The following is a 26,851-nucleotide window of genomic DNA, read 5'->3' on the forward strand; positions in this document are numbered from 1 at the left end:
ACATACTAAACTGTGTTAATGTTGTTGATAATAAGCCAGGAATTTTCAGAAAATATGCAGAAGTATGTCAAATAATTTCCTGGACTAATGTTTTCTATATTTTGTAGGAGGATGATCAGACCGCTGTAAGTGCAACAAACATTCTGTGAAGTTTTTGTGCTATTTATTGGAAAAGTTCTCTTTTTATTGGAAAAAATACATACATTTTTTTTATTGTTTTACAGAAAAAAATCATCAATAAATAAGATATGATTTACTTATGGGTTGTGATTTGCAAGTATTAAACAAGATGTTAGTATTAATTAGTCGATGTTTGCACAGAATTTCCAACCATGGCTTAGGGAGCCATCCTGCATGTGGTTGTTGGGCATTTTTGGTAACCCAGAACCTTCGCCATGGCCATATCAAACTGGGTATTTCATAAACTGTTCACATAATTGCATTTAAAAGCGAACAGGCTAATTGGCAACCACACAAAGTGTTCAGGTACATCACAATGTAATGACCTAACGGTCAACCACATTCATACATAAGGGAATTTCAATTTTGTCATGAACCTCATCCCTGTGCACAACATTGAGCCTTTTCAGACTCTTTTGGTTGGTTGACCACACTTGTGTTCAATAGGCCACTGCCCTAGCACAATAATCAATGTATTTATAAAATAAAATTGTATTTACACTGAACAAACAAAGTATTTATCGTCCTTCGCATATTGTGGTGAATAATCAACACACTTTTATGTGAAACCATTGTTTGCATCGAGTGCATTCAATCCAAACAACTTCTGAAGAGTCAACACCTTCATCTTTGCATGATTTACAAATGTCTTTGTTGCATTATCAAGACATTTGCCAGCAATAAAGTTTAGGGTTTGCAATCTGTACCTTTAAACAAAACCATTTTGTTGTAAGATCAATAGGTTGTGGAAATCCAGCAGCCTTAACATCAAAAAGATTGAAAAAATTATCTCATTATTATTTAGTATTCCAAACTTGTACACACTTCCCCAATGACATGACCTGAATGATCGTCATCCCTTGGTAAGCGAATGCTGCAAGCCAGTTCTTTCACCAACCATACATTATTGATCATCTTGCTCTTGATAATTTCATCTCTGATGGATGACTATAAAGAAGGAATATGGATTAGTGCATATAAGTTTTATTGTTTAAACACATTTTATTGTTTCACAATGCAACATTGTTACAAAACCTCATTGAAAAAACACATGATTCTTACAAATTGAAACATGACTCTTACAAATTGCGATTGAAATATAAACCACACAAACGCAATCGCACGCTACAAAAAAGACCTTGTATACGTGATTACTTACCCGCCGTTCATTATGTGATATCCCCACATGAGGCCTGCAAGGTACTAGTGTTATTTCGGCATTAGATGCTGGTTCAGTAAATGTTTTCAAATTACTTGAGATTTAAATAATGCTACCAAAATAATTTGACAAGTGTTTGTTTATTCTTTACCGAAACCGATGTGCCACATATTTGCACGATTTCTATGATCACAATTGCCGACCTAGCTGTGGGGTGGTTCTTTAGCATCTACCTTCACTAACAGTTGTCGATTTCAAGCTAAGTCAGAGTAAAATTGGGCTGGTTTTGGGCTTGTTTCAGAAATTTCTTGTTTGGGCGGTTTTTGGGCTAGTTTTGACAAGGCGTTGGGCGGTTTTTGAAAATTTTACCTGGCAACACTGGTGTACGCTGTTCAGACGCTAAAGCATAGGCAGCAAAGAAAGCTTGTGTTCTGTGTGAAATCAACATTCACCGAAATTACAAACTTTCCAATCTGGCATGCAAACTATGGGCAATGTTTTTCATATGTTGGTGTATTTTTTATGTGCAGAAGATTTATCTGACAGGCCTAGGCCTACTATGCAATGTTAAAAAAGGTCTTGCATGAAAGATTTACCTTTTTGCACACAATTTGTAAATTCGTTAGCAATCAGCACAAAAAATAAACTAATAAATACATCATGAGGTTTTTAGGCTTGGCAGCCCAGGCAATGCAGCCTAGCTGGATCAGCCACTTTTTCCTGATAATTAGAAGCGAGATATGAAAAATCAAGCTCCCGGTGATGTTTGAACTCACGACCCTGGGCTAACCAGGCCCAACGCTCTACCAACTGAGCTACAGAAGCTCAGTGGTTTCAGGGGGTATACTGTGGCCAAGGTACACTGGTGCGCAAGCGCACAACTTGCCAAGCAACCTTCACATTACATGTATGTGATTTTTCAAATCTCGCTCCGACTTGTCAGGAAAAAGTGGCTGATCCAGCTAGGCTGCATTGCCTGGGCTGCCAAGCCTGAAAACCTCATGATCGCCAAGCAAGGACCTGCGCAGTTGGGCGATCCCGCCTATCATGCCATTGCATGTAATATTACTGCGCTAATAAATACATTTTATACATGCAAACCTTTCGCTTAGTGAATGTTCATTTTGCAGCCAAACCCAACATTTTTCCTGTAACAATGTATTAAAATTTTGAAAATGTGCAGTGAGAATAAATCCATGTTTGCTTTACGTCATCCTTGAAATCAAACCAAGAATTTCCTGTATTTTTTATTTCTTTGGTGTCAGAGTTATATGATTGCATCTTATTAAATTTATATGTGTTGACTCAAGTTATGGCACAATGTAATATTTGTCTCCTTTTTAAATGGTGTTTGATGCAAAATTTGTTATCAAATAGGTTTTGTAGGTGTGAAGTATATCTGGCTGCGTAATTCAAAGAATTATCAAAGTAGTAAACAATATGGACGAAACATCAATACGGAAACGTAATGTTGAGCAACCAAGTGACAAGGAGGTAAACAAACTTTTCACTTGTCGTGACATATTCACAAAAATGTACTATAGCAGTGATGTTCAACCGGTGTTCTGCGGAACACCAGTGTTTCGTGAGAGATCGCCAGGTGTTCCGCAAGAAATTTATTAGTTTTACTGATGTTCCGTGGAACACGGGTCAGAAATCACTTGTTCACACAAAGGGCGTAAATAGTTTTATGAAAATTATCCACTATCACCAGTTTGAATGTTCCATCGTGAATTGCTTCATTTAATTTTGTGTAACAATAAGACTCGTTTTGTAATAATAATAATGTAATTACGCGAGCCTGTTGCTGGTTTAGTATAATGCCGCAATACTTCCAACAGTTTGGTGTTCCGCAAGATTATTTTCATAAAAAAGTGTTTCGTGGCTCAAAAAGGTTGAAAAATACTGTACTATAGGACTTTGATATTCTCACTGATTCAAGTCAAACAAAAACAGAACTACCAACAGTACCACCGAAAGATCAAACACCTGAGTTTATGAAAGAGGCATTGAAGGTCAAAAACTTTGTTGTTTTTAATACATATGTACTTCACTTAAATGTAATGTTTTATTTGCTGTGATCTATAACTCTGTGTAAGTTTGTCTTTTCACAACTGGTTCTATTTCAGGACCTTCCCCCAAAGTGGAAAAATTGGTGGGTAAGAGGCCTTTTTACTGCTGTGATGTTTGGCTTTTTTGCCATTCTTATCTACATTGGTCCAATTGCATTTGTGCTCAGTGTAAGTTTTGTATTCATTCTGTTTTTTCAAAAAATTGACATAATTGCCTACCAAAATTTTTTTCTTTTCCAAAGATCATTCTCTGTCAAGTTAAGTGTTTTCATGAGATTATCACTATTGGACACCAGGTATATTTGTTTTATTGGTGTCATGATTTTAATAATAAAGTTTTAATGTGAATTGCCTGTTCAGGTTTATAAGTCATATGATCTGCCATGGTTTCGAACTTTGAGTTGGTATTTTCTGATATGTTCCAACTACTTTTTTTATGGAGAGACATTGGTGGAGCATTTTGCTGCACTTATACAAAGTGAGGTAAAATACAAACAAGTTTACATATGTTTACTGCATTGGAGTTGTATAAGTATTGAATGAACGTTTTACAGCGGTACTAGTAAGCGTGTTATCCAGTGGTGGATTAAAAAAATGACTGCAACTGATGTTGTTAATGAAATGTATTTATCTTTCAGGTTTATCTAAGTTTTCTGGCCAGATACCATAGAATGATTTCTTATATGGGTTATTTACTTGGTTTTATGATGTTTGTACTAAGCCTGGTGAAGAAACGTTACCGCCTTCAATTCTTTATGGTAATGAGTATAACTATCTTTAGTTTTACCTCCTGACTATAACAAAAAGCAATGTTTAGCATCATTATTACCAAAGATAATTTAGTTATTTGAATTCTTATTTCCCTATGCTTATATATCTCTTCGTAAATGTACAATGGACTGTCTGATAAAGCTTATAGAATGCAAGGCAATCACAATAATAATGTTAATAAAAAAAGTTGTTTTTAATTAGGTTATTCGATACACTATGTATACACAATCACTGTGTTTCATAAGATGTGTTTTAGTTTGGATGGACCCATGTTACACTTCTTATTATTGTCACACAATCTCATTTGCTCATACAAAACATGTTGGAAGGTTTAATCTGGCTTATAGTTCCCGTCTCCATGGTTATTTGCAACGACATTATGGCTTACATTTGTGGCTTCTTCTTTGGAAGAACCCCTTTGATTAAGGTAGCATTTCTTACATTATGCAAATATAATTACTCTTGAATCGTGACTGTCAAGTATGTTTGTGTAATTGTCTTCCAGCTTTCACCAAAGAAAACATGGGAAGGGTTCATTGGTGGAGCAATTTTTACTGTTATCTTTGGATGGTTTGTAAGTATTGCTGTAATTGGTTTTAGATTACACATAAGGCTATTTTATCAAATGTTAACTTTGTGCATACGCATTGTTCTTGCAGTTCTCTGGTTTTTTGGCCCAGTTCCCATACCTTACATGTCCAAGCGATGTTTCAACAAGTTTGAATGTTGACATTGACTGTCAACCATTGACAACCTTCATATTGCAAGAATATGAGGTTCCATTGTTTATCAGAGTACTCCTGAAAATGGTTGGTATTACATCAAAGCTTTAATGCTGCTCTTACGTTGATTTACATTGGATTTGTCATTGTATGGACTATTATTTATATGGACTACTTTTATTGTTATAAATGTTATAAAGAGTATATTAACTTCCAAGCAGTAATAGTAAGTGGTCAAGGCCAATTTATCTTGCATATGTTTAGGTATTCTTGGATCGAGCAACCGTTCAAATGTATCCTTTTCAACTTCATTGCCTAAGCTTTTCCATCTTTAGTTCATCTATTGCTCCATTTGGGGGTTTCTTTGCCAGCGGCTTCAAGAGGGCTTTCAAAATTAAGGTAAGCAACCACAGAGGACTTGGAATATTAATATTTTAATGAAGATGAAAATATTGATTTCTTAGCATTGTTCATGATAAAGAAATACTTTCAGCAATGACATGATAAGCATAGTGATGGTGCAATCAATAAAATTACAATTAAGTTGGAATTATTTTTTAAATTGTATGTACAGGATTTTGGTGACATAATTCCTGGACATGGTGGACTTATGGACCGGTTTGATTGTCAATATTTGATGGCGACTTTTGTCAATGTTTACCTTTCCACCTTTATCAAGTAGGTAACACTCATACATAAAGAGCTTGTATTATTTGTTATTCCACAGTCATGAACTTAACATGCTTGTAAACAATTAACAAATGGTTTATTCACAAAGTGAGAAAATAATTTTGTTCTTTGTTTTTCATGATATGTAAATTACAATCAGCCGTCTCAATACATTGTGATTTAGATGTTAGTATTTTAGTATTTAACCTGTATGTGATTGACTCTAATGACACTTTGCATTTTCCACATATATGTATTAGGGTATATATTTGGGTTAATTAACCTGCTGAAAGTACATGTTTGCTATAAATTTTGTATTGTGTATTTTCAGAACCCAGGCGAGCCTGTCAATCAAATTTATTACACTTTTATAATTAAATTCACATACCTTAATAAGTTGCAGCGCGCATTATATTGTTGATCATTTGCTACTCTATCATGGGCTTACCAAATTACTTCTCGAGCGATTACGTCATTTGTTATGCAGGAAGTGTGTTAGCTTGCAATCAATGCAGGAACACTGTATTTTGACATAGTCTTTTAAATATTAGTTCAAAGCGAATGCATTTACCTCTGTTCCACAATTTTGGTTTTGTTGCGCAGTATTTTTGCAAACCAGTGGTAATATGCCAAAGCGACATCCCACTTTTTTTCTTCAGAATTCCCTCACCAAAGAAGCTCTTTCCTATTATTGCTGCCATGAATCCCAAGGAACAACTGGCACTCTTTACCGAATTAAAAGATTATCTTACAAGCAAGGTTTGTCATCAATACACATGGGAGTTGTAACCATGCGGTATTAGGTATCAGCGCATGGATAAGAATTAAAACTTAAACGAGTTACATTTGGTGCGGTTAACATTTACGTAAAAAAAAAACCTGAAAATAAGGTTTGTATTTTTTTTTGTAACGTGAAATTAACCGCACTTTCGCACCCCTCGAAGAATGTGTCAAATAGCTGAGGGGCGTGTTCGGACACCAAAACACCCCCATATATCCGTCACTGAAAGTGTACACTACTTACATAAATCTACATTAACCACCGTAGCACAGAATCTTTTTGTTCCTTGTAGGGTATTTTAAAGTAAAGGCTACATGTCTGCATCCACCCTAAGAAGCCACAACGTACTTGTCTTGAAATGTGGACGTGTGAGCGTTCAGCTCGCATAACTTTTTGTTTCATGTTGTTATCACTTGTTGTACGCGTATGACGTCACCGTTTGTTCATCGCTATGCATTTGTCACAGTTACTTCGGCATCAGCTTCAGGTGATTAAGTTTGTTTACGCGTCGCATAGGCACAAGCCCACGGCAGTCAACTGTTTGTACATGGTGTCTTGTTTTTATGTGCCGGTTATTTTTTAAGGCAGCTTCGCCCTTGGGTTTTATACGATTGACATTGTACATCTCTACATTTAAACGGAAATCTGGTTTCCTGTTCATCAAATTATGCTTGGTGTTTATTTCTTTTTATTCTTATTTTACAACAATTGCTACCAGTGATCACTGTTGTCTTTGCGATTATTTAACAGCTGCATTGGGTAGATAAGCAACTATATAAAAATAGGATATTCCATGTGAATTCTACATGTTAATATCATGTATCCTCTCTTTAAGCATTCGCAAATAAATTTTGTAAAATATTTGGACCTACCCCAAAGTTGCTACGTTACATGTACGTTTCGTCCACTGCGTTTAAATGACCTCCGTCATTGTATTATATTTTTGTCGTCTCGATGTTGTTGCACATGAAGCCCCAATGTTGTCATCCACCGCACATGAAGCATTTATTTTTATTTGTAATTGTGTACATATTCAAAATATTTCAGTTGCGTATTTAAATTACTGGCTATTTGAAAGCACTTCTCTGCATTGCTGCGAAGGAAATCTGCAAAAATCGGACGGAGATACTGCTGGTGGTGACAATCAAAACAACCGTGTATCGTTTAATGAAACTGTACAGTTTGGTCTGAAAGTAGTCTTGAACAACCGTATATTAAGAAGCGAAAAATCGTTTGTTAAGAAAATAAAGTTGGCGAGATTGCTGCCCACGAACTCTGTGGTAGTTGTACGACGTGGAGGCAATCTCATTCAAACGCTACTTTTTAGAAAGCAATTAACTGCTGGAATATGTCAACAAAACGTTGGGTAGGCGGGGCGGTCGAATCCAACTAGTTGTCCAGAACAGCGTTGTTAATCTGTACACGTCATAACGCACGTTGGACATTTTAGTTTACATATGTCACTTTTTCTTCACCCATCGCCTTCATCATAATTATCTAAAAACACAATGTTCGCTGAAAAACGATAAATTATTCCATTTTCACTCCTTTGCTTGCGTTAAGTTGGTATTGGACATGTAACTAACTAGTACAAATACGTGCTTTACATAACAGGAACTAAATGGAGGACGTATGTAAAGTATTGATGACGAATACAAACCAAAATTACACACAAACAGTGATTGACGATCAGCGTCAGTGTGTTCTTTTATTTTGAAGTCTTGCAGAAATATTAATTTTACCATAAATGGCACTGTCAGTTTTGGAGCTAAAGAAGGAATAAAAATAAATAAATACGTATACTAACCATCGCGTGACGAGTTTGATGAAAAGCGCGTTGAATCGTTTCGCCGAGTTCTCCCTCAGGTAGTTTTTTGGTTTTAACATCACTTTCCATACTGGACTGAACACCATTCAAATGCATGACACCTTCAACCAGATTTGTAAGCTAAACACCAAAAACGTAAATATCAGATAAACACACGAAAAAAATAATTTGGGCCACATCAGTTGGCAACCTTGTTTTCAACATTTTTTGTCCTCGTTTCATAAAATAGACACACCTTACTAAATTGGTGGATTCTAAAGAACCACTTCACAGCTAGGTCGGCATTCGTGATCCTCATATAAGTCTTTGAAACATAGAAATCTGTGCGAAGTTAACGTTCAGGTGCTAACAAAGCAACCACCCGTTATTTTTGGTCGTATATTTAAATTAAAATACTACAGTAAATTGTTCATAACCAGCACAATCATCTTTCGCTCAGATTTCTATGTTACACACACGTATATTGAGGATAACAAATGTCGACGTATAGCTGTGAAGTGGTTCTTTGCCATCTACCTAATGAATTCAAGGATGAATTTTTGAAAAGTTTGAAATGACAAACAATTTGACAATTTACCTCATACTCCTTTAATGAAATATTTGGAACATTTACGGTGTGAGTTGAGGGGAAAATGTCGAAATAACTCTCTCCAGTAAACATGTCAATCCCAGTTAAATGAACCTATACACAATCATAGTGAAAATCCCCTAAACAAACTCCTAATTTGTTGTACCCTACGCCTCCTGTGCAACTTCATCACAATACGACCAAAAGCATGGTTACGATTTGAAAGTTTTTAAACTGTCCTCGATGAAATATTTGACGTTTGAAATATTTTAGCAAAGATTTTTCAGTTTTCATTTATTTATAAACAACTGCAATAAATAAATATTTCCTATTCCATTTCGGCTCTGTAAGCAAACACCGCCGTTCCAGCATTGGTTAATTTAAATACCGCATAGGGGTATATTTTTTATTTTGTTTTATTGTGCCTTTTGAATTAGGACAAATCCTTTTGTCAAGTGGTTCCCAACATTTTTGTTTAAATCAAAAAAGACGCGGAACCCATTTTTGGTTTCTCGACAAATCTGCTTCCGTTGAGATTCTATTCTAGGAAAGTACGCTGCGTTTTATTTTGCCACATAATATGACTGTAGTGTGTTGCTATAATATAAACTTGTTTTCAGACATTTTGTAAAATAAATATTCGTTATTTATCAATTGTATAACACGCATATGCTAGTTTGCTGCGGATGTAAGGTTGAAAACCATTGCCTCATTCCATAAACTATACCGAGACAACAGTCGTTCTTCCAGCATAGATAATTTTTTTTTGAGATAAATCGACCGAATGTCGGTAGAATTGCGAAACCCCACAATGAGACTAAGGTGCGAAAAACTTGGGGCTATTATTCTTCTCATTGAGCAGACGTTTCGAATACCACTGTGCTCATCATCAGTGCTAATTCGGAAATTTAGTTGCCCCGAGGTGCGCACAGAGGAAGGCAACTGAGCAGACAAAAACAACAGCACGATTGAAACACATCACGTGACAGTATCGGAGGTCTATGACAGTGACGTCATCATTTCAGATGTGCCAGGCTGAAAAGATGACCTATAGGTGTTAAAGAGGTAGAGTGATCTGGTGCTAACATCAACGTTTAGGAATAGTTTGGGGTGTGTCATGTAAAGCCTTTCCAAAATTAATAGTTTGGTTTTTACAGTGCAACTAAGTAAAATTTTGGGTAAGTTTGTGTTAACAGTATGGCCTGATTTATTGCTAACCTTAATAAGACATACAGTTGCTTCTTAGAGCTATTTAAAATTTAAACAAACCAAAAGAATTCTGGATTGGCAAATACCGTACTGACCTTAGAATGGCCGTGTTTACCATTCTGTATACTTGACATTTCCGAAATCTTACATGGTCTATTTTTGAGTATTACATATCCACCCTTTTTCAAAGCAGATGCAGAAACAGGATAGAAATCAAGATTTCCATGTGTGTCCATATTTAAAGTTATAACTTAGGCAATATGAAAGAAAATGTAATTTAGTGCTCAAAAACTTTTGCTTACATTTAAAAGTACCAATATATAAATTAACGATACACTGATACGTTTATTATTGCACTTTATACAAACTTGTGTTGATCACTTGATCAAAAACAACTTTTACGCGACAGCTGTTAAGCGACTACACAACAATTTGTTGCAGGCTGCATCTTTTAAGTGGAAAAAGAATGTAGGTGCACAAAATTATAAATCAACGTTATGAATAACAACAGAGATTGAATTAATTGCTTCGTTGCAGTCTCCGTAATTTTTGTACCCATGAAATTGCGACCCCTCTCAAATCTGTCTCAAAAACTGTCTTTCAAACAGGCTTAAATGTCTGTCATGAATAAACTGTAGGATTAAGTATAGGCCACAACCGGCCATTAAAATAGAAACTACTGCATGACCACTTCCTTTTTTTCGGTTTCAAACTTTCAAAACTTGACAACTGATAGTTTACTTGGCATTATACTTTAACAACATGCAAGTTTCGAGTAGAATTGGACATTGGCATTAAAACCGTGCACAGCTAAACACAGCGGAAATACTGAATAACGCTTCCACGTAAACCGAGCTCTGAAGCGTGGGAAAATGGCAAGAAAACTGAAACAAGGCACATCGATTTATATGGTAATAAACTACAATAACAATTATACTGGTTCATTGCTTTAAACTTACCACTCTGATTTACAATTCTGTGGTTTGATTTTTCTACCGCATAAATAAAGGCTAAATCCCGTATTTGTGTTTCTGAGACAAACCTTCATGTATCTTTCATCCACAATATTTGAAAACAACGTAAATTTTTTTCTGGGATTGCATTTTGGTAGAGTTTGCCTCATGCACCGACCACGACAACGCAAGCTTTTGGACATTACACTTTCCGGCAATTCAGTGTGCGTTGCGCAACTCCGATCCCACGCATATTAGTCAGCTCTTGTAACTGCGATGCATTTCCTCCGCTCTTGTGCGACAAATTTAATGGACTATTCAACTTGAAGTGATGTTCTCGCACAAAATACTTATCACCTACACCATATCCATAGTAAAACCCGCCATTCGTTGCAAGCACTACTTACAATAAACCGCCAATAAACCCAGTAACGGAAAAGAAATGACAGTATGATAGCATCTTACCATCAGTGAACATGGGTTATTGTCACACGATTGTTGTTGAGTGTGGAAATCCACCGAAGCTTCATTTCTACCGTGACCTCCAAACATTTTTTGGTCACTGTCCAAAACAATCTTGTACCTTCGGACGGTGGCATCAGCTTTCTTTTGCAGTTATGTAAAAACTGTGGGGAAAGGAAAAATGTCAGTACATTTAAAAAACTATACGACGGCATTTGGCAAATTCGACAAACAATTATATACGCAAGCACAGTATGCCTGTAATTGGACATTATAGTGGATTGTTGTGGCAGAGACAGAGTTAATACAGCTAACTTGGCGTGCAAAATAAAAGTGATTTGATTTGACCATCCATGCTGAAGAGAAGCATAAGCTAATTAAGTACGCCTCTTTTCAAAAAGACAACTTTTATGCTTCTATACGATTACAACATGGTCAAAGTGTCTCTGCAAAACTTATTCTCGGGACAAAGACTAACCTTTGGCGCCTATTCCACAAGGTAGGCGTGTTTGTGAATTTGAAACTTGCGTTCGCAGGGAAGAGGTAGTTAAAAACGTTGTTTTTTATAGTGTCCATAGTTCAAAATCATTTGGGTGGATGTTCATGTGCATATAGTTGTTTAACTGCTATGATTATGTACTGCTATTTTTGTTGCTAGGCATAGTACTTATTGGGAATTGCTCTTCTGGCACAAAATGTTTATTGAAACCGACGTTCCGTCTACCATCCGGCGAAACTTCCATAGCGTAATGTCACACAATAATGCATCAAGCGCATAAACACTAAAAATGCTATGATTATCTTTTGGCATTTTGTTAATGCAGTTCATACAGCAGCTGATTCGCTCAGGTTGTGTTTTGCTTTTTGTTTTTAATCCGAAAAATTGAATTTATAAGCATGTGGAGTTAGCTGTTTAAAAGAACTCTTTATTGCAGCATTGTAAAACAGATTCCGTGAAAGATCTGTCGTATTTTTAATCTTTGGATAAAGTATTGTGTGGTTTGTCATAATTTGTTTAACACGAAAAACTTCCAAATCAATTAGGAAAGACGATTTCAGACTGTACGCAGATGAAAGCAGAAAGGGTATTCTCTAGCACTTTGTACGGACATTTTCAGAGCGCCGAAAAGAAAATGCTTTACAGTTTGTTGAACAACGTGCGTGCATATTCAGTAAACCAGCTTCACAAATCTGAAAAAAATTGGTAATTTTTTCCATTACTACAATGGCCTTAATAGATCTTCAGGGCGGTGTGCTTTCAGCTCACAAAATTAAACCTTGGTGGGAAACTCTCTGTACTTTTACGTATGTAGCTGTGAATGGTACAAGCTTAGTTGTATTGTTGAAAGCAAATACTAACTCATTGTGGTGCCACCATATTGATCCCAATGCAACCAAAGGGTTTGAAGGAATCAAAATTTATTATGTAAATGAACAATGCAAACAGGAGGCCAACTTTTTTCAGCTCAATTTCTGGTGGATTTTAATGCTAGTTTCAATTTGTTTGTACGCAGTCATGCATTTTTGGGAACATATACCCCAAGTGATTAACGAAGTTGCCAGGTTCAGGAAGTTGTTTGATGCTGTATCGAAGTTTGGAAATTCGACTGACGTGCTTATCATGTTGGTTACCACACCAAATTCGCATAATTCGCCATATTTTGAGCGTCAGAAAAGAGGTATGAGCAGAATGATTGCAAAATGTTTTTTGAAACGATCTGAACTTCAAAACAATTTGGTAGGACCAACAGAGACTGACAAACTGCTTGATGAAGTTCACAAAGATATTGTTCGTCACCTCCATGCCTTTCCCCACCTACGCCCAAACACAACCAAAGTCAAAAAAGGTCCAGTGTGTTACTTAGGAGAAAAAGGAAAAGTATATGCTCGGGATTTACCGATTAATGACCTAACCGAAGAACCTGTTAATGAGCTTCTGTATTTGTTAGATAGTTGGGAGGAAGACATGTCACTGAGTTTGGGAACTTTGATAAGAAAAGTATGTAACAAAGAATCAATTCCTAAAATTCCTTTGTCGACCCCCCTGAAAACCTTGCGAAACTTGTCAAAAACAAAAGAGAAAAATGGAGACAAGCAAAATCAAACCGACAGAGTACAGTCATTGAGTCAGCTTTTGGCTCTTCGCCAAATTGAGAGTATTCGAAAATTGAAAGAAAAGTTTTGTGATCTCCCCGAAAAAAGGAAAGAAGTTGTCGAAAGCATTCAGAAAGATGCCACAACCTTACTGAAGCTATTACACAATGAAAGCGACAGGGAAGTGTTTCGACAAACACTCAACCCAACTCAACGAAGCAACTCAAAAACGGAAGTAAATAAACAATACAAAATGTACAAAAATACTCTTTTAGATAATGCAAAGTACGAATGCAACAAAGTATTCAAACCAGGAGACAGCAGTCTTATCTTGACACATCTTAACAGCAATAAAGTAAGTACGAAAAGGCAGTTGTCGGAGTTGATTGAGTGTTTAAACGATTCTCAAGTTGTTGATGGCCTGGAGGCCATTAGAAAAATGTCACCATTAGATCAGCTGCAAAACCTCCCAGAAGGGAAGAAAATCAAAGATTTGATTACCGATAAAAGTTTGTTGGACCAAGTTAGAATTGTAGAAGGATTTAAACAACTTGTCTCCCTCAGGCAGATAGTAACCATTAGCGAATGGAATGCGAAAGAAGACGATTATCAGTCTGCGATCAAAAAAAAAGTACAAAACCAAATAAAAAGTGAACAAAAATTTAATAGCAAATCTTGGTATTTTTTCAGAAATTTTGGATCCTTTTTGTGTACACTAATAGCAGTTGGACTGATTTTGCTTTTCCTTCGCACCTCAGAACCGACTTTTGTCTGCAATCGGGCTTACAAATGTATCTACCATTCATTTAGAACACAACACATGGTTGCCCTTGCACAAAGCATTTTAATGAGCATTCAATGTATCGTCTTTGTTGTTCTTTTACTGGTCTTTCGGTTGCAAAGCAACGATCCGGACGGTGGCATCAACTTTCTTTTGCGGTTATGTGAAAACAGTGGGGAAAAGAAAAATGTCAAGACATTTAAAAAACTATACGACGGCATTTGGCAAATTCGACAAACAATTATATACGGATTGCGCAAAAGTATGATTTCAGCGGCGTCTGTCGGAGATATTGACTTCTTTCAATTTTATTTGGAGATCACTGGTGATGACATCAATGCATTTCTTTGTAGTAATTTTGTGCAAAACAACACAAGCGATGATGTTGGAAATACAGTTTCTCTACTTAAAAGATTAGAGACAATACTTCCAAAAAAAACAGATTGTTCAATTTACCATCAAGGGTTAAGTCGTAATCGACTCGCAAGAAAGATGACATGATCCCTATTCAAGCGACAAAAACATATTTGAAATAATTAAACTTTATATTTTGTCTTCATGACAAGTAGCAGATAAATATTTTATATAAAAACAAAGCGTCCAACAACTGGCTTATACTAGATGTGGTTTGCACGGAAGTTAAATAGCGAAATTGATTTTTCTGATTAATAAACTACCTGACATCAAACCGAGGCTTATTTCTTCATTAAAATGCATCACACGTGCAGTAATTTGATATTGCAGGAATGAAGACAAAGGTCAAAAGAATCGGGGGATGAAGACAATTTTCCAGATTTTTTTGACCTTACTGAGAAATAACGTAGTCATATTATTGTCTGGCACTTTACTAAAACGAAATCTTTTTTATCCTCGTATCCTTTTATAATCAATGTCTGTGAGCTGATATTTTTTGCTCCACACATCAACCGTTAGCTACTGTAAATTCAGGAAAAATCTAGAGTTTAAATAATATCTTTATTCCCGCGAAACAAAATTTGAACGCAATTGGCGATAAACGTGCTTTCAACAAGCGCTAATGCAAACTTAACCGAAAAATAAATGATGTTGAGTCATTTTCAAGAATTGAAGCTCTAATGCACAACAAAACACGACATCGACCGCAGGAAATCCACAACTTTTTCAAAATCAAAATTTATTGTTTATCGGGGATGTATTGTGCTTGGAACCTTCACCTGAAAGGTTGGTCAGTATTATTTATTACAACCCACAACGAACGAAGTTCGCTCTTAAAGGGATTGTAAAGCAATAAAGTGAGATTGGCAAGGATTAGGATAATAATTTTCAATACAAAGAGACTTGATTATTCAACAATGTTCACAGCTTACCACTACATGAACATAACAGGAAGGAATAAGTTTAAATGACAATGTAATTCAACTAGAATGGTCTGAAATCATTTGTGATGCGAATTTAATTCAATATCACAAAGATTAAAATACGGGTGATGCGTTTGGTCGGAATTCAACCAAAAGTACGCTTACACTTTCTCTTATTCAATAATATGATGGGTTTTGGCAATAATGTAAGGTAAACCTCATAAACTTAATGTCACCTCAACAAAATTTCAGGAATGAAAAAACTACTTTCACAAAACAAACCTTTGTACTTGGACGAGTTCCGAGTTATTCAAGGCCGCTCTTGTTGTCTGAATAACGAAAAAAGTGACAAAATCATTTCCGTATTACGCACAAACGTACTCCTGCTGTCGTAAAGATTTGGCGACTTTCCTGGCAAAAACGTTTATTTTACATTCGATGCTTCGGTCGGTGTGCAGCTGACCTTTCTCACAAACGATGGTGATTAGCAGATTATTTCAGTCGCTCGTGCAATTTGTTCGTAATTGCGTTTTAGTTTGTGTTACAAATAAGTTTTTTGTGTGCAAACTATTCCGGTTTTCGATAGACTAGTAGGTCGATGAACAGAAATTATTGTTCCGCAAATATTTAAATATTCAAAAATGTGTATCATCAGCTTTTCTGGATTGTCGAATAGTCATTGCTTACATAATATTGATATAATATTTTAACAAACCGCAAACCAGTCGCTTCTACTGAGATCGTGGTTGCGACAGCATATAACCAAGCAACGTACGAATTTGTCTTTTTCAGTCCGAGTCGAAATGAGCTCGTTCGCGACTATTTTTCTTGTAATATCCACGTGGTAATATTTGCGTTTGCAATACCTAAGTTTCCCCTTGTAACATTCCGCGGGTAAAATCAAGGTCTTGCAAACACTTTTCATTCTATCATAGGTAAGCTTGCTTGACAACTTTCCTCGAGTGCCCATAGGATTTAGCACTTAGTGTCTGTTTGATCACATGCCAACAGCACAACCCTCGCAGCGGGAGCTGCCCGCACATCTGTATTTCCACAAAAGTAAGTTTGGCCGGCGGTAAAAGACCAACTTGTATTCCTCTGTCACAATGTAACGTACATACGACGTAACAAAGCGATCAGTGACGCACGGAGGTCCATTTTTGGTTGAATAGGAACGGGTGCTTGTGCTGGTGCTAGGTCCAATTTGAGCGTGTTTGAAGGAATTTTTAGTGGATTTAGGGGCTGTTTAAAATCATCAGAGTGTTTGTAATACTGGATTAGACATTCTCAGTTGACATTATTTGAATTGGAAAAACACCAAGAAATGCAATTGAAATTTGCAGAGATATAAATCGTGTAGTCTACCTAATCATTTGCGTATTTCTGGCAGTGTATGTTTTACTATGCGTAATTAACATAAAACAACAAACTAGCTGATGCAAACCAAGCCTCCCACTACGGCTGTTTTGGGATATACTGTCGTCATTGTTTCATGGACGTTCGTTTCGTTGTCACGCTAGACGCACAATTGCCATAAAGATATCCCGTCTTTAACCGTTATTGAAACTAAACTTTCGTGAAATTACTGGCCATTTAACGAGGGGTACAGGATTTCGGAATCTCCAACAAAACATCATATCGAATTAAATCTTCACATTGAGTTTATTTTAATTCGGAACATTTACTCCAATAAAGTCCAAAAAACTGTTGTTTATTCAATAATAGCTCTGACAACAATGCAGAAATACAAAGGTCATTTTGTGACACAAACAACAAATAAGAATTACAACAATCAACACAGCACAACAAATATGTAGTTTTGTGTGGATATTTTATTTGAAACCAATCAATATCCCGAAGCCCGACGACCCGAAACGCTTGAAAATCCGACAGATCTGGAACGTGACGGGCTACGACCGTTTCGTTGAAATCGATGAGAAGAGCAGCCAGAAGCATTGTAAACTGGTTGACTTCTGCCAAAACTTGCACATCTGTATGGACTCTTATCTCTTCTCGATTCGCCCAAATTCATCTCCCTCAAGCGAGTTTCACAGCTCGGCGAACGACCACGACTGTGGCTACGTTCACGACGCCACGGTGAAGTGCTCCGTGAGTTGTAGTCACGGCCGCGATCACGACAATCATCGTATCCATAATAAACCCGATTGGCATTCACGTCGTTGGACCAATGAGAAAGGGCGTCGCTCGCCATTACAATAACACAACGTGACGGCAAATAAACCTTGAGCAAAATAGAAAGATTTAGTGATTCGTTTGAATGACAGTATGATAGCATCTTACCATCAGTGAACATGGGTTATTGTCACACGATTGTTGTTGAGTGTGGAAATCCACCGAAGCTTCATTTCTACCGTGACCTCCAAACATTTTTTGGTCACTGTCCAAAACAATCTTGTACCTTCAACGCGAAAGGGTGTTATTTACGACGGAACGCTAACTGTGCAAGGTATACCCAAACCATACTCACGTTCCTGATGTTCGTACACCGATTCGATAATTGGGATAACTTTTTGTAGGATGAAAGTTAAACATGAAGACCAGGCCGGCTCTTTCGAATACAATCACTTTCTCATCATCGTGTTGACGTGTAACAAGTCCCTAGGATCAATTGGATTGTGAAAACGTGCACTGCAAGTGAATACCAACGGAAACAATAATTATCCTATACCTGAGGGGAACTTAGCCAACCAAATCGTTCTTCCAAACGGTTAATTGCGATATCGAAATTATTGAGGTATTTGTATCTCAGCTGCTGGTCATCAGCAAGCTCAAACTGTCTTCTTGCCAGTTGGTAATTGTCTCCATTCTGTAACGATGGAAACTCAACCCAATCTGGATGAGCGAACTCGTTGCCTACGAAAGGGTTCCTTTTGGTAAACATGTAAAAAAACGTTTACGCCAATAAAGTAATTTACCCATAAAATTCAGGTATGATTTTCCACTGAAGGCATTTGTGATAAATCTGATCATCTTGTGGAGACTCATTCCTCTGTCCAATCTCGGTGACATTTCCCGCCGGTCCAACATACACTCATTGTCCATAAGTTGCCTTGCAATCGTCCATTGACAATCCATGCTCTGAACATTAAAATTTATAACATCAGACAATGAATGTTCAAATCTAAAAGTTAAATCGTTAACCTGTTGGTGGTCTTCTGGGTACGTGATATATCTTTCCCCTGTCCTCCGTTCGGACAACATTTGACAAATTTCGCTCATTCCCCAGTTTTCATCCGACATTCCGTTTAATATCTGAAAACGCGAAACCCGTTAGAGTAGAAAATGACGCTCCTTGATGCTGCCATGGTTTTACCTGCATCCATTGACTTGGAATATGCATCGATAATCTGTAATCGAAACCGAATCCACCTTGATTGACAGGACGAGTCAAACTTGGAAATTCGGTATACTCCTATACGCAGCAAAAAACACACTCTTTAAATCTTTGTTCGATTTTTTGTTGACCAAACAAAGACAAGTCCTACCTCTGCAATGGTTATGATTTTTGGATAGTATCGATGCAAAATTTTGTTTGCAAGCAATAGGTAAGCCATTGCTCCAATGTCCATGTGCATTCCGAAATATTGTCGGTAGTTATCAACAGATTGGATGTCTAAAGATCATTAAAAATTTACAAAACAAACGCTTTTTAAGTATTGCAATTGCACTAATACTGATAAGTACATTTACCAGGAATTTGATTGTGGTAGATCATTGGCGTTACTCCATTAAACCGAAAACCGTCGAATCCAAAGTTTTCCACGTAATGACGGAGGTTGGACAGTAAAAATCGAAGAACTTCCCACCTAAACAAGTTTTTACATGCGCCATCACACAGAGATGATTGTACGTAAACCATCGCAATGCCCCTTACTTTGTAAAGTCAAACTTTCGCGCGTCATTTTCCCTGAAATCCCGTCTATCAGAACGGAAGAAACACTCATCAGTGCCATCAAAGCGATCTAAACTTTCCCAGCCATTCTTCGATGCGTGACTGTGCATAACATCCATCATGACGTAAATTCCCATCCCATGTGCGACGTTTATCAACTCCCTCAGATCGTCAGGAGTCCCATATCGGCTGCGATCATAACACAAGTGTTTTTGTAAACTACACGTAATCCTGAACTGAGGCAAAAACTCACAATTCTATCACTAAAACGTGGACTCACCTTGAGGGCGCAAAAAAGTTGGTAACTTGGTAACCAACGCTCGGATAATAAGGATGCTCCATAATTGCCATGAGAAGCACGCAGTTGTAGCCTAGATCGCGAATGCGAGGAAGAACATCTGTGGTGAACTGCTTGTAAGAAGATACTTGACAACGATCGGAGCTGATCCCAATGTGAGCTTCGTAAATGCGCAAACGTTCGGGCTTCGAAATTTGATTGTTTGCAAACTGGAAATAAAGTTTTAATTTGTTTTTCTGTTCGGCTCTCGCTTTTGACAACGTGAAGAAAAGCAAACCATATCACGTACTCGTTGACAAGATTTATTTGATGACGGATTCCAAAAGCGCCATGTAAACGTTGATCCGCACTGGGTCACGTATTTTGCCCACGGTGAAATTCTTTCCAATATCTGATTGTCTTTCGTTTCAACCACAAGCTGAAATTAAACAATTTTGTTATTTGTGTTTCTACATCAATGTCTGCGTAAAGCAAGCCATCTACCTTCAGTTCGGATAGATGGTTTATTGGGCATCTACCATCTCGATTTGGTGGCATGAACATTTCCCACTGACCATATCCGATGTCCTTGTACATTATTTTTTCCCAGTTGTCTGAACAAGCATTGTGGCTTAAATACACGAAGAGATTCGATTTGAAGCTACACACTCACTAAAATCTCCCATTAGGTAGACGGCCCTCGCATTGGGAACCCATTCCCTGCATTGAATTCCTCCCTCTTGTGTGAGAACAACACCGAAAGTTTCGTAACTTCGACTGAACCGATCCATTCCTTCCTCGCGTTCAATGTCCATCAGAGCCTTTTCAAACATTCCATATCTACAACACCAATATTAGTTTTATTATTTATAGTTACTTGACCAACCTTTAGATTTAATTACAACGGTTTTGTGTTTTACTGTCTTTTATTTACCTAAGTCTAATATCCTTTACAAAGCTTCTTAATCTTGGGTCATTTGCAAACAAGCTTTCGATTTCGGGAACTCCCCATTGTTGAAGATTGTCGTGACCTGAGAACTCCATTTTTGCTCCACGATATGAGATTCGAATCAAAGGTTAAGTAAGCGGTTATAAAGCAGCTTGACCGAAATTTCAACGAATGTTGTGATGTAGGTATGTTGCGATGGAATTTATATAGGGCGTAAAAAGGAAGAAGTTCGCTCTTAATGGGATTGTCGGGCAATAAAGTGAGATTGGCAAGGATTAGGATAATAATTTTGAATACAAAGAGACTTGATTATTCAACAATATTCACAGCTTACCACTACATGAACATAACAGGAAGGAATAAGTTTAATGACAATGTAATCCAACTATAATGGTCCGAAATCATTTGTGATGCGAATTTAATTCAATATCACAAAGATTAAAATGGGGGTGTGTTTGGTCGGAATTCAACCAAAAGTACGCTTACACTTTCTCTTATTCAATAATATGATGCGTTTTGGCAATAATGTAAGGTAAACCTCATAAACTTAATGTCACCTCAACAAAATTTCAGGAATGAAAAAACTACTTTCACAAACAAACCTTTGTACTTGGACGAGTTCCGAGTTATTCAAGGCCGCTCTTATTGTCTGAATAACGAAAAAGTGACAAAATCATTTCCGTATTACGCACAAACGTACTCCTTCTGTCGTAAAGATTTGGCGACTTTGCTGGCAAAAACGTTTATTTTACATTCGATGCTTCGGTCGGTGTGCAACTGATCTTTCTCGCAAACGATGGTGATTAGCGCCGTAAGAATTTAGATTATTTCAGTCGCTCGTGCAATTTGTTCGTAATTGCGTTTTAGTTTGTGTTACAAATAAGTTTTTTGTGTGCAGACTATTCCGGTTTTCGATAGACTGGTAAGTCGATGAACAGAAATTATTGTTCCGCAAATATTTAAATATTCAAAAATGTGTATCATCAGCTTTTCTGGATTGTCGAATAGTCATTGCTTATATAATATTGATATAATATTTTGACAAACCGCAAACCAGTCGCTTCTACTGAGATCGTGGTTGCGACAGCATATAACCAAGCAACGTACGAATTTGTCTTTTTCAGTCCGAGTCGAAATGAGCTCGTTCGCTACTATTTTTCTTGTAATATCCACGTTATAATATTTGCGTTTGCAATACCTAAGTTTTCCCTTGAAACATTCGGCGGGTAAAATCAATATTTCGCAAACACTTTTCATTCTACCATAGGTAAGCTTGCTTGACAACTTTCCTCGAGTGCCCATAGGATTTAGCACTTAGTGTCAGTTTGATCACATGCCAACAGCACAACCCTCGCAGCGGGAGCTGCCCGCACATCTGTATTTCCACTAAAATAAGTTTGGCCGGCGGTAATAGACCAACATGTAATCCTCTGTCACAATGTAACGTACATACGACGTAACAAAGCGATCAGTGACGCACGGAGGTCCATTTTTGGTTGAATAGGAACGGGTGCATGTGCTGGTGCTACGTCCAACTTGAGCGTGTTTGAAGGAATTTTTAGTGGATTTAGGGGGGGTTTCAAATCATCAGAGTGTTTGTAATACAGGATTAGACATTCTCAGTTGACATTATTTGGGTTGTAAAAACACCAAGAAATGCAATTGAAATTTGCAGAGATATGAATCGTGTAGTCTACCAGATCATTTGCGTATTTTTGGCAGTGTATGTTTTACTATGCGTAATTAACATAAAACAACAAACTAGCTGATGCAAACCAAGCCTCCCACTACGGCTGTTTTGGGATATACTGTCGTCATTGTTTCATGGACGTTCGCTTCGTTGTCACGCTAGACGCACAATTGCCATAAAGGTATCCCGTCTTTAACCGTTATTGAAACTAAACTTTCGTAAAATTACTGGCCATTTAACGAGGGGTACAGGATTTCGGAATCTCCAACAAAACATCATATCGAATTAAATCTTCACATTGAGTTTATTTTAATTCGTAACATTTACACCAATAGAGTCCAATAAACTTTTGTTTATTCAATAATAGCTCTGACAACAATGCAGAAAGACAAAGGTCATTTTGTTACACAAACAACAAATAAGAATTACAACAATCAACACAGCACAACAAATATGCAGTTTCGTGTGGATATTTTATTTGAAACCAATCAATATCCCGAAGCTCGACGACCAGAAACGCCTGAAAATCCAACAGATCTGGAACGTGACGGGCTACGCCCGTTTTGTTGAAATCGATGAGAAGAGCAGCCAGAAGCATTGTAAACTGGTTGACTTCTACCAAAACTTGCACATCTGTATGGACTCTTGTCTCTTCTCGATTCGCCCAAATTCATCTCCCTCAAGCGAGTTTCACAGCTCGGCGAACGACCACGACTGTGGCTACGTTCACGACGCCACGGTGAAGTGCTCCGCGAGTTGTAGTCACGGCCGCGATCACGACAATCATCGTATCCATAATAAACCCGATTGGCATTCACGGTGTTGGACCAATGAGAAAGGGCGTCGCTCGCCATTACAATAACACAACGTGACGGCAAATAAACCTTGAGCAAAATAGAAAGATTTAGTGATTCGTTTGAATGACAGTATGATAGCATCTTACCATCAGTGAACATGGGTTATTGTCACACGATTGTTGTTGAGTGTGGAAATCCACCGAAGCTTCATTTCTACCGTGACCTCCAAACATTTTTTGGTCACTGTCCAAAACAATCTTGTACCTTCAACGCGAAAGGGTGTTATTTACGACGGAACGCGAACTGTGCAAGGTATACCCAAACCATACTCACGTTCCTGATGTTCGTACACCGATTCGATAATTGGGATAACTTTGTGTAGGATGAAAGTTAAACATGAAGACCAGGCCGGCTCTTTCGAATACAATCACTTTCTCATCATCGTGTTGACGTGTAACAAGTCCCTTAAGATCAAATGGATTGTGGAAACGTGCACTGCAAGTGAATATACCAACGGAAAAAATAATTATCCTATACCTGAGGGGAACTTAGCCAACCAAATCGTTCTTCCAAACGGTTAATTGCGATATCGAAATTATTGAGGTATTTGTATCTCAGCTGCTGGTCATCAGCAAGCTCAAACTGTCTTCTTGCCAGTTGGTAATTGTCTCTATTCTGTAACGATGGAAACTCAACCCAATCTGGATGAGCGAACTCGTTGCCTACGAAAGGGTTCCTTTTGGTAAACATGTAAAAAAATGTTTACGCCAATAAAGTAATTTACCCATAAAATTCAGGTATGATTTTCCACTGAAGGCATTTGTGATAAGTCTGATCATCTTGTGGAGACTCATTCCTCTGTCCAATCTCGGTGACATTTCCCGCCGGTCCAACATGCACTCATTGTCCATAAGTTGCCTTGCAATCGTCCATTGACAATCCATGCTCTGAACATTAAAATTTATAACATCAGACAATGAATGTTCAAATCTAAAAGTTAAATCGTCAACCTGTTGGTGGTCTTCTGGGTACGTGATATATCTTTCCCCTGTCCTCCGTTCGGACAACATTTGACAAATTTCGCTCATTCCCCAGTTTTCATCCGACATTCCGTTTAATATCTGAAAACGCGAAACCCGTTAGAGTAGAAAATGACGCTCCTTGATGCTGCCATGGTTTTACCTGCATCCATTGACTTGGAATATGCATCGATAATCTGTAATCGAAACCGAATCCACCTTGATTGACAGGACGAGTCAAACTTGGAAATTCGGTATACTCCTATACGCAGCAAAAAACACACTCTTTAAATCTTTGTTCGATTTTTTGTTGACCAAACAAAGACAAGTCCTACCTCTGCAATGGTTATGATTTTTGGATAGTATCGATGCAAAATTTTGTTTGCAAGCAATAGGTAAGCCATTGCTCCAATGTCCATGTGCATTCCGAAGTATTGTCGGTAGTTATCAACAGATTGGATGTCTAAAGATCATTAAAAATTTACAAAGCAAACGCTTTTTAAGTATTGCAATTGCACCAATACTGATCAGTACATTTACCAGGAATTTGATTGTGGTAGATCATTGGCGTTACTCCATTAAACCGAAAACCGTCGAATCCAAAGTTTTCCACGTAATGACGGAGGTTGGACAGTAAAAATCGAAGAACTTCCCACCTAAACAAGTTTTTACATGCGCCATCACACAGATATGATTGTACGTAAACCATCGCAATGCCCCTTACTTTGTAAAGTCAAACTTTCGCGCGTCATTTTCCCTGAAATCCCGTCTATCAGAACGGAAGAAACACTCATCAGTGCCATCAAAGCGATCTAAACTTTCCCAGCCATTCTTCGATGCGTGACTGTGCATAACATCCATCATGACGTAAATTCCCATCCCATGTGCGACGTTTATCAACTCCCTCAGATCGTCAGGAGTCCCATATCGGCTGCGATCATAACACAAGTGTTTTTGTAAACTACACGTAATCCTGAACTGAGGCAAAAACTCACAATTCTATCACTAAAACGTGGACTCACCTTGAGGGCGCAAAAAAGTTGGTAACTTGGTAACCTACGCTCGGATAATAAGGATGCTCCATAATTGCCATGAGAAGCACGCAGTTGTAGCCTAGATCGCGAATGCGAGGAAGAACATCTGTGGTGAACTGCTTGTAAGAAGATACTTGACAACGATCGGAGCTGATCCCAATGTGAGCTTCGTAAATGCGCAAACGTTCGGGCTTCGAAATTTGATTGTTTGCAAACTGGAAATAAAGTTTTAATTTGTTTTTCTGTTCGACTCTCGCTTTTGACAACGTGAAGAAAAGCAAACCATATCACGTACTCGTTGACAAGATTTATTTGAAGACGGATTCCAAAAGCGCCATGTAAACGTTGATCCGCACTGGGTCACGTATTTTGCCCACGGTGAAATTCTTTCCAATATCTGATTGTCTTTCGTTTCAACCACAAGCTGAAATTAAACAATTTTGTTATTTGTGTTTCCACATCAATGTCTGAGTAAAGCAAGCCATCTACCTTCAGTTCGGATAGATGGTTTATTGGGCATCTACCATCTCGATTTGGTGGCATGAACATTTCCCACTGACCATATCCGATGTCCTTGTACATTATTTTTTCCCAGTTGTCTGAACAAGCATTGTGGCTTAAATAGACGAAGAGATTCGATTTGAAGCTACACACTCACTAAAATCTCCCATTAGGTAGACGGCCCTCGCATTGGGAACCCATTCCCTGCATTGAATTCCTCCCTCTTGTGTGAGAACAACACCGAAAGTTTTGTAACTTCGACTGAACCGATCCATTCCTTCCTCGCGTTCAATGTCCATCAGCGCTTTTTCAAACATTCCATATCTACAACACCAATATTAGTTATATTATTTATAGTTACTTGACCAACCTTTAGATTTAATTACAACGGTTTTGTATTTTACTGTCTTTTATTTACCTAAGTCTGATATCCTTTTCAAAGCTTCTTAATCTTGGGTCATTTGCAAACAAGCTTTCGATTTCGGGAACTCCCCATTGTTGAAGATTGTCGTGACCTGAGAATTCCATTTTTGCTCCACGATATGAGATTCGAATCAAAGGTTAAGTAAGCGGTTATAACGCAGCTTGACCGAGATTTCAACGAATGTTGTGATGTAGGTATGTTGCGATGGAATTTATATAGGGCGTAAAAAGGAAGAAGTTCGCTCTTAATGGGATTGTCGGGCAATAAAGTGAGATTGGCAAGGATTAGGATAATAATTTGGAATACAAAGAGACTTGATTATTCAACAATGTTCACAGCTTACCACTACATGAACATAACAGGAAGGAATAAGTTTAATGACAATGTAATCCAACTATAATGGTCTGAAATCATTTGTGATGCGAATTTAATTCAATATCACAAAGATTAAAATGCGGGTGCGTTTGGTCGGAATTCAACCAAAAGTACGCTTACACTTTCTCTTATTCAATAATATGATGCGTTTTGACAATAATGTAGATAAACCTCATAAACTTAATGCCACCTCAACAAAATGTCAGGAATGAAAAAATTACTTTCACAAAAAAAACCTTTGTACTTGGACGAGTTCCGAGTTATTCAAGGCCGCTCTTGTTGTCTG

The 26,851-nt window shown here is 37.6% G+C and overlaps 3 protein-coding genes across 3 annotated transcripts; 1 reads left to right on the top strand and 2 right to left on the bottom strand.

Annotated features, from left to right (window-relative positions):
* The first annotated feature begins 2,714 nt into the window (after positions 1–2,714).
* On the top strand, positions 2,715–7,618 carry LOC145896078 (phosphatidate cytidylyltransferase 2-like). Its single transcript, XM_082984906.1, has 13 exons — positions 2,715–2,833; positions 3,256–3,354; positions 3,469–3,579; positions 3,654–3,707; positions 3,772–3,894; positions 4,050–4,169; positions 4,439–4,609; positions 4,688–4,756; positions 4,842–4,991; positions 5,169–5,303; positions 5,479–5,582; positions 6,233–6,332; positions 6,647–7,618. Exons 1-13 carry the CDS (start codon positions 2,780–2,782, stop codon positions 6,659–6,661), a joined length of 1,305 nt encoding a protein of 434 aa, XP_082841032.1. The 5' UTR covers positions 2,715–2,779; the 3' UTR covers positions 6,662–7,618.
* Positions 7,619–17,432: 9,814 nt separating this feature from the next.
* Positions 17,433–20,820, bottom strand: LOC145895547 (1,4-alpha-glucan-branching enzyme-like). The gene is made up of 15 exons (XM_082984349.1): positions 20,711–20,820; positions 20,450–20,616; positions 20,281–20,390; positions 20,112–20,215; positions 19,780–20,043; positions 19,482–19,688; positions 19,298–19,413; positions 19,093–19,220; positions 18,921–19,019; positions 18,749–18,859; positions 18,523–18,685; positions 18,276–18,460; positions 18,075–18,205; positions 17,888–18,005; positions 17,433–17,828 (listed from the first exon to the last, which is right to left on the bottom strand). Exons 1-15 carry the CDS (start codon positions 20,818–20,820, stop codon positions 17,433–17,435), a joined length of 2,409 nt encoding a protein of 802 aa, XP_082840475.1.
* Positions 20,821–22,903: 2,083 nt separating this feature from the next.
* On the bottom strand, positions 22,904–26,294 carry LOC145895548 (1,4-alpha-glucan-branching enzyme-like). The gene is made up of 15 exons (XM_082984350.1): positions 26,185–26,294; positions 25,924–26,090; positions 25,755–25,864; positions 25,561–25,689; positions 25,254–25,480; positions 24,956–25,162; positions 24,772–24,887; positions 24,567–24,694; positions 24,395–24,493; positions 24,223–24,333; positions 23,997–24,159; positions 23,750–23,934; positions 23,546–23,676; positions 23,359–23,476; positions 22,904–23,299 (listed from the first exon to the last, which is right to left on the bottom strand). Exons 1-15 carry the CDS (start codon positions 26,292–26,294, stop codon positions 22,904–22,906), a joined length of 2,397 nt encoding a protein of 798 aa, XP_082840476.1.
* Between the last annotated feature and the right edge of the window lie 557 nt (positions 26,295–26,851).

This window comes from Ascidia mentula, chromosome 3 (genome assembly GCF_947561715.1).
Source record: "Ascidia mentula chromosome 3, kaAscMent1.1, whole genome shotgun sequence".
Classification (NCBI taxonomy): domain Eukaryota; kingdom Metazoa; phylum Chordata; class Ascidiacea; order Phlebobranchia; family Ascidiidae; genus Ascidia; species Ascidia mentula.